Here is an 8648-nt window from a genome sequence, read left to right as displayed (position 1 = left end):
GAGGAGGGATGGAGGGGTTGAGGACAGTTCGAGGCAGCCGGGGAGGAATCTGCATCCCAGGGCGAACCAACTTCAGAAGAGGACACACAACAGAGACATAACAGGACAGGTGAGCAGAGGCAGAGAGGAGGCAGACGTACACTGCAGCACACACATACAGATGTTGTCAGCTCCAGAATGGAGGACAGACACAACTGGAGCTGCACTAAGTAAAATAAAACCTCCTTAATACATCTTTTGTGACTAGCAAAATAATTAAGTATTAAATGTGACTATTAAGGCTTTGGTCATCTTTAATGGCTTCAGACCACTGCAAACATCCTAAAATACTTATGTTTCAGATTTGTATCATTCTGTTTGCAACACACTATTTCACCTGCTTTGGATTCTGCAAATCTTTTGCAACATTTCTGTCAAAAGCAGGAGTCTTAACGATTTCTTCTACAGAATCGCAATATTTTTATGTGGTCTCCAGAAAATTATTTCAGTGACTTCTCCTTTTTGTGGTCCATTTTCTGCGTTCATATACCAACCCTCAGCAAGTCAACATATTATTATTATTATACACAGAAATTTGGATGGCTGCTGAAAGACAGACTTATATTCTGAAAGGACATACTTTAGTCTAAAGCTGACAGGTTAGTGTAGCAGAGTGCAACATGTCTGCACCATTCTCAAGACCCCCCGCCCCTGTGTTTTGATTTTCAGCTGTTGCATATAAAGCACCTGAGCTTGCAGTGGCAGTCGCCCCTGCCCGGGTCCAGCGGCGGCTGCAGCAGCTGCATTGAGCTGCGCCTGTGCTGCGGCCTGCTGGGCTTGCTGCGCCTGCTGGGCCTGCTGTTGCTGCAAGGCTGCACGGGCCTGTTTTCACACACAAATGCACGCACACACACACACAGAGCAAAGCATGCAAGCAGATGGATGGGTAAGCAAGACAACTGCAAACCTATACTGTTTTCTCACTCCTGAAGCAAGGAATTAGGGGTAAGAGAGGCACTGACCCACCTTTGCCAAATAGTGATACCAAATCCACTTAACAAAGTCGGTATTGAGGCCAATATCGTACACCATATCAGACTGGTGCATCCCTATTATGGGTTAAATAAAAACTGGCAGATAGTCTGGATCAATTTCAGAAGCAGATTAAAAGGGGGTGCATGTTTGACTAACAGACAAACAATATGTCTCTGTAGCAAAAACTATCAAGTGCTGAAAGTTGCCATTAAAAGTGGTTAGGGCTTGCTTACTAACTTGTTGATCACATAAATCCAGACCTAAGCCACGATTTTCAATGTTTCTATCATTTTATTCAGGCAAAGTTCTTGAATGACTGTTGTGTTCAGACAACATTAAAGGACAACCTAGCACCTTGTTTTAGCCTCAACAAAACCCCAACATAAACATTTTTACAAGCCGTTTGTTGGTGAACTTGTGTTCTTTTATGTTCGCTACATCTATGCACTATTTTTAGCTTTGAGTGTGCAGAAATCAAGCTAGCTGCACTCACAGTATGCTTTCCTTTATTTTTACTGGATAAGCAGATCGAACAACGTAATATTTGGCTGTCTATAAAATGTTACATGTAGTGTTGAAATGTACTGTTTCCTCTATTTGTAATTATTGCACACTAAATAAGCACTAATATTGTCAATATTGACAACCAAGTGAAAACCTAAATAGGCAGCCATTAAGCATTTATTTTTAGTTTTCACCTTGCTAGAAGTGACACTGGTCATTCTGTCATCATGATGCCACAGGAATATTATTGCAAAAGTTAGAGTAATTAAGAGAAATTAGATGTCCTTTCCTCTGTTTAATCCTTAATACATCCATAATTCTTCTGACCCCTGATCTTAGGCAACATCAGCAGAGAGCACCAAACTTAGTTTATCTTTTAGTCTAAATGTAAGCAAATAACACCATTTACTATTCAAATTATAATTAAAATGCACAGTTACTATCTTTGCATATTTCCTTTGAACCATTCTACAAGCATCTGCACTTTAATTTGAACATGTATGCTGTGAACACTGAACTCTAGTTTCCTGCTCAGGATGTATACATATAAGCTATGTACATCTACATATCATGTCATTTGTCTCAGCCTTAGTGCCCAGTCAAGTGGCCTATGTCCTTGCCCTTCAAATTATGAATTTTATGCCCTTTTTTTTTTTTTTTTACCATATCAGTTCTGGTACTGTTTAGGCACCAGCACCATTTTAAAAGTATCAATTTAGTACTGGTATCTGAAAAAACCCAAACGACATCCAACCCTAGTCACAGTACATGCAACTTGCTAAGCCCTAAAGCTATTTGATATTCACTAGGAACTATTCAACAATTATTCAAAGATCTGAGGAACAGCCTGTATTTTCCAGTTGCTTATATAATAGCAGGTGACTGTCACATACGATTCAGTTGTAAGCGCTGTCCATGCATGCGTAGTCAAATACACCTGCTCAGCACTTGTCAAATAACTGCACAGATCACATGCATTATTATCATACAGTTTACCCAGTCGTGCAGTATCCCTTTTTCTTCATGGGTGTATCCCCTGCATGCTTCTTCTGTTTGTATTTGGTGCTGTAGTTAAATGATAAAGCAACCTCATTTTTGCATTATTTCCAGGCAGTGGTAAAACCCAGGGAAAACAGGGGCTTTTTGTTTTTAAAAACAAAACCATAATCACATGAAACATTTTTTTTTTTAATTAGACAGAGCCACAGTTCCTCAAATACCAAAAAACATGTTCTGGAATCAAAACTCAAGTATAGCATTGGCACACATACCAAACATTGTTAAGCTATACCTATCCTACCCATAATACACTGTGTTAATCTCCTATGATTCCTATGAGACAGAGGAAACTAAAGAGTCACTGTGCTGCCCATTAGTTCACAAATTTAACAAAAAAACAAACAGTGAAGCAAGTACAGGTGATATAAACAATTTTTACTAAGGTTCATGATCATAACGTGCTACAGATATGCATGAACATGATTGCAGTGACTTCCGTCTCACCTGGAGAGCCTGAATCTTGAGCTGGTGCTGCTGCTGCTGCTGCTGCTGTTGACTGAGCGAATTGATGGAAACATGCTGAGCAGATGTCATCTGTCCAGCCAGGGACTGAGGGGCCATGCCAGGCTGCTGCTGCTGCTGCTGTTGGGAATGTGGAGGCATCTGACCTGCCTGAGACTGAGCCTGGGCCTGAACCTGCTGCTGCACCAACTGTTGAATGGACTGGGCCTGTGCATGGGCCTGGGCCTGGGCCTGGGCTTGTGCCTGGGCTTGGGCTTGAGCCTGAGCATGCTGCTGCTGCTGCTGCTGTTGTTGCTGCTGCTGCTGGAACTGCAGCTGCATCACCTGCTGCTGCTGCATCCTTGACTGGTGCATCTGCAGAGGCAGGGAGCAAACAATATTGGAAGAAGAGCTGTTAGATGACATAATTTCATCATCATCAGGACAGACAGCCTGAAAAGGGACCCCAGTTTAACATATTGTATCTGTGCTTTCATTCTTTCAGTCAAAACCCAAGATCATAGGTTATGGTTGGAAAGTAAATCAAGCAGTAGATTAAGCTTCATCTTTACACTCAGTTCCTTATGTACCACAACAGTCGATTACACAGTTTGCATTACCGCTGACATTGCAACAATCTGCTTGCTGATCTCACAATCCACCCTCACTCGTGAAGAAGACCCCAAGATACTTGAGGTCATGATCTGAAGAAGCCAGCAGAACCACATCGTCCACAAAAAGCTGAGATGTAATCCTGAAGCCATTGCAGGGCTCCAGACTACGACCATTTACTTGCATTTTAGGATTATTTTTAGCAACAGTGGGACAAAATTCTTTAAATTAGATTACTCATTAGATTACTCGCTCATACTTACTACAGGAGTCAGATGAGCAGGTGTTGACAAATGCAAAGAGGACCTACTCTTTCCAACCGGTTTGGCTCACACAGCTTATATGGCTGAGGAAAAAGGAGCATCATGCATGTACTGCGCTCGGGGTGGCCCAACATTTGCAGGGGAAAATATGTCTGCCGACTTCAATGCAAACTTTAAACATGAAACACATATGAATGTGTTGTGTTGCATGTGAATTTAATTGGTGCACCTGAATTATGTGCAGGTGCTCCTAATGTTTTCCAGTAAGGAGCACCAGTGCAACTAGTGGAAGAAGTCTGAAGTCCTGTCATTGTATACATTTTTTGACAATATGAAGTGTTATAATTTTTGTGCACCTGGTTCTGCTGCTGCTGGTTCTGGGCCTGCTGCTGCTGATTTTGGTGCTGGTTCTGGTGGTGTTGCTGTTGCAGCTGCTGCACTCTCAGCTGCACCTGAAACTGCTGCTGGATGGCAGCATTCTGTTGCTGTTGCTGCGCCATGGCATTGGCTGTTGCTGCTCGTGCTGCTGCTCCTGCTGCTGGGCCTGCTGGAACTGCTGGAACTGGATGGACTGCTGTTGCTGTTGCTGCTGCGCCTGCACAATCTGCTGCATGGGCATCTGGCCTGGGCCCCCCACTGCAGAGTGAATGAGAAGAAGGTGAAGGACTAACCCAGTCTATAATCTGAGGAGAGCTCTGGAATCCCAAACACACACAACGTGCCAAAGCGGAGGCTGAAAATAAGACCATCCCTGATACCAAAATACGCCGTTTAGATGCAGCCAGTATCCACTGAATGCTCTGAAGATGTGCATTTACAGCAAACACGCACCACATGGAGGAAACACAGGGGTGTCTGCCGCCCCCCCCTGCCATGGCATGCGGGCCTATCTGCATCGGCCCCATGGCCCCCATGCCACCTACTGGAGCACCTGTGGGGCGAGGCCCCATGCCAATGGCGCCCGGGCCCCCTCCAACCCCTGTCAGGTTAGTCAGGGCATTCATGGGATCTAGCAGAAGGGTAAACAACAGACAATATTATGCAGCTCGAACATGCGCAGCAGAAATCATGAACACTATGAGTCTGATAGTGACAGGTCCAGCAGAGGACAGAACACAGCAAAGAAAAACTAAAACAAAAAATGAACCAATAAGAGAAAAGGAGGGGGAAAAAAGACAAGACCACCTACCAGGACCTCCAAGAGCCTTCTTATCTGCAAATAAGACACAAGTAATAATGAACTATTCCACTGAATCCTTTTTAGAGCCTTGTCCCATCCCAGTATCTATCAGTACAATATAATGCTGGATAACACAAAAATATGAATGTTCAGATTATTAAATTAGAGCTGAAACAATCAGACAACTTGATTAGTTGATCAACACAGAGCAGCTGAAAAGTGATTCAGAACACTGCTCAGAGCAACTCAACAAGGAAAACACGAAAACCTTTATCTTAGTCTGCCAGCTGCTGAGAAGTGACACATAACTCCCAGTGTCAGTGTGGTGTTACCAGCTTGCAGCATGGAGCCCTAGGCCCCAGGCATTATTTTAATCCCTCATCAGAAAACCCAAGTGAGAAACTCTGTTTTCAAATCTTGCTGCAGTGGAATTACAAATAACAGGTGACAGCTGCTGAATGCAAGGATGTTCCCTTCGTGCAACATTTCAGCCAATCACGTATCTTGATGAGAAGGCTCTGTTAAAGACAGAGCTCAACCTGAGACAGCATGATTACCCTGCTAATAGAGGTTATAAAGGTTTAATTGCTTAAGTTTATTTACCATGCTGGTAATTTTAGTACTTAATCTATTTGATATTAACAGGACAAAAATGGCTCACAATGGCTTCATTTTCTGATGGGTGCGATGATGTGTATATGCATCTGATCAATTACACCATCACCACCGGGGAAGCTGGCTATGTCTGGGAGCCTGCGAGGTGTGAACGTACAGTGGAAATGAAATGCAGTGTCACAATATGAGATATGAAAGCGCTCTAACAGTTTGTGTGATCACTCTGCTGATGGGAGGTTGCAACAGACACATCATCACTGCTGCATTGTTTCATTTTTCAGTTGCCAAATATCCTAATGTTGTGATCACTTTCATTTCTGGCATTACTGAGTTGGGTGGGAGATCATCCACAAACATTATCACTGTTCAATCTAATCTGAAGCCTTTGATTAACTCACTGCTGTTCAGTGTTTGTCTTTCCATTATGTTATCCTCTGCCCAAGAAACTCTCCTCTCTACTCAACAGTTTTCACATTAGGAGCTCTCTTAGGGGCTAAGATACTTTGTGAATAACTTTTTTTCTTTACCAGGACCTAGTCATAACTTTAAGACCAATTTCTTAGAAAACATCACAATTATAAGAATGCAAGGTCAAAGTGTTTATTCGCCATATGCACAGATACATGTACAATGAAATTCTTACTTTGCCATCCACAGAAATGCCACAAAATACAAATGAAATATAAAGTAGATGAATAAGAACCGTCTTGGAATTTTGTAACTAGGACTCACTCTTTGAACTTAGGACGCTTTGTGAATACGGGCCCAGAGTGTTAGTGTTCATTTTTCATCCTGTGTCAAATACTTACGGATGTCTCTGAAGTGTATGATCAGCCTTGCCACCATAGATAAATACTCCTCCTGGAAAGAAAAAAGAGCAACAGTCAGTATGACACATTTAGCCCATCATGAAAAGGATTGTTATTTTGTACTACATTACATTCTTCAATACAGGTCTTTAAGAAGACTCTTCCATGAAAAAACATTTTCTGTGGCCTGAAAAACCTTAAAGTACTTACTCTGGTTTTGGCTTTGGCATAAACGTGGCTCTCCATGTCGTTGCTGGACTTTGTGTGTGCAGTTCCTGCCTTTCTCATCGTCTCATCACTAGACAGAAATACAGGAATCACACACATTATTATTTACAAAGGGAAATAAAAACTATTTTTCCATTCACACTATAGCAATTTCTAGGCTTGTACTTGGTATAACACAGTAATGCTGATGCAGCTTTCTGCGGTTTTTAACTTATGATTTATGATACAGCAGCACTTCTGTTCATGCACTGCAGTAATGTTTCTTTGTTAGAGCACTAGTTTACTGTTTACAAACTACTTCAATAATTTTCTGGTTATAAAACTGTTTTAAGCTTTTAAAGTGTGGACATTTGATGGTGCTGCAAGGAATATTTAGGATGAATAAAGTTCTGTTTTTATATCTCTAGATAATAATAACATATGTTTATTTATTCATATTTTTGCAAAATATTTCACCTTTCTATTCCTGTGGTCTCCATAGTAGCTGTGACTAATATCTTAAGGACCTTAAGTAATGTAAATCCATATTTTCATAACACTTAAGGTAATATTTCCATGTCCTTCCTTAAATTTCTATTTCACTACATTTCTGAAGCAAACTACACTTGTTTCAAAGCACTAGTTACTTTACAGATTCAATTTGCTATTACAAATTATAATAATAAGCAAATAAATTACAATGTATTATTAGAGATTAAACTACCAGGCAATCCACGCTTATACCATATGCAACATTAAAGGAATACATGCATCAATTCTGCATAATGCGTAGTTTTGTATTTGGTAAATTAAGCATATTTTGATACTAAAACTTTTGATGCTGTACCTTTACTTAAGCAAAACCTTGAATGAAGGATTTTTACTTGCAACAGAGTATTTCAATTAAACTCTTCCCTGTCATATACGATAGCAAACTGAGCATCTCTGGTAAGACTGTTAGGGAAGTTAGACATAAAATAAACATATGAGCTCTGGGAAATGATGGGTATTTACACTTTTATGACATTTCATAGGCAAAAAATGTTTGCGATAACGGGAACATTTTAAATAAGACACAATGGCTACAAAGCGTGTTTATGTGACATGTTAACCTCTGCTCAGTACATAATTTATGAGTGATGGTAACGTTAACATAAAAAAAAGTTAGCATAACTTTCTATATGAACTGACAAACGTTAGAACTTGTAGCTAAATTTGCTAATAGTGAAGTTTGATATACTTCTCAAACATAGTTTGTTGACTTTATATACGCCAAATAACAGAATCTTTCATAATTCGTTTCTCTGGCACGTTTAAGCACCAATTTTATGTTATTACTATTACAATACTGACTTGATTTACCGATTACTTTAAGCACAGTTTCGCGTGACGCTCTTTCGAGCAGAGCTAACATTAGCTTAGCTCATCAGGCTAAAAGAAACACAAGCAGCGACTTAGCTAAAATACATTAAATATAACTAAAAATATCTCACATCTGTGCCACAATTTTTTGTCGAAACTGGGGGCTCCTCCAGTCACTGTCCGCTCCTGGGACATCCATTTCAGAAACTATTTCGTTTTTGAACGATATTTTTTACGCTCTAACGTTTTCCCTCTGTTCTTCCTTCTTCCGCTCTGAAGACAATGGCGGCGGCGGCTGTGTCTGTGTTAACTAACGCTCCCGCCGCCTGCTGGATTGAGGGGTCACTTGTCCACTACAGCTTCTGCACAACCACGTTCACGACTGCTTCGGCTTGGTTTTCACAATAATGTTTTATTTTGCAAAACATCTATTGCGGAGTCAAACTGACTAACTGATAGGCCAACACAAGCCTTAAACAAAAGCTTCTGGTTTTCAGAGACCCAAAGAAAATAACGTGGGCTTCATAGATAACTGGAAAACATTTTGGGGAAAACCTGGTCTGATTAGCAGAGACGGCATCC

General features: G+C 40.9%; 1 protein-coding gene across 1 annotated transcript in view; it reads right to left on the bottom strand.

Annotated features, from left to right (window-relative positions):
- LOC109967561 (mediator of RNA polymerase II transcription subunit 15-like) overlaps positions 1 to 8407 on the bottom strand; it is a 15425-nt gene extending 7018 nt beyond the window's left edge. Inside the window, 11 exon segments of the mRNA XM_020613222.1 lie at positions 2 to 70; positions 751 to 861; positions 2515 to 2583; positions 3022 to 3366; positions 4250 to 4399; positions 4402 to 4529; positions 4741 to 4902; positions 5083 to 5106; positions 6498 to 6549; positions 6708 to 6795; positions 8198 to 8407. Of these exon segments, the coding sequence (XP_020468878.1) occupies positions 2 to 70; positions 751 to 861; positions 2515 to 2583; positions 3022 to 3366; positions 4250 to 4399; positions 4402 to 4529; positions 4741 to 4902; positions 5083 to 5106; positions 6498 to 6549; positions 6708 to 6795; positions 8198 to 8265 (1266 nt within the window). The 5' untranslated portion in view covers positions 8266 to 8407.
- Between the last annotated feature and the right edge of the window lie 241 nt (positions 8408 to 8648).

This window comes from Monopterus albus, unplaced genomic scaffold, assembly GCF_001952655.1.
Source record: "Monopterus albus unplaced genomic scaffold, M_albus_1.0 scaffold131.1, whole genome shotgun sequence".
NCBI classification, from domain to species: Eukaryota; Metazoa; Chordata; class Actinopteri; order Synbranchiformes; family Synbranchidae; genus Monopterus; species Monopterus albus.
Note: the sequence above shows the minus strand (reverse complement) of the source record. Positions and strands in the feature narration are given on the sequence as shown.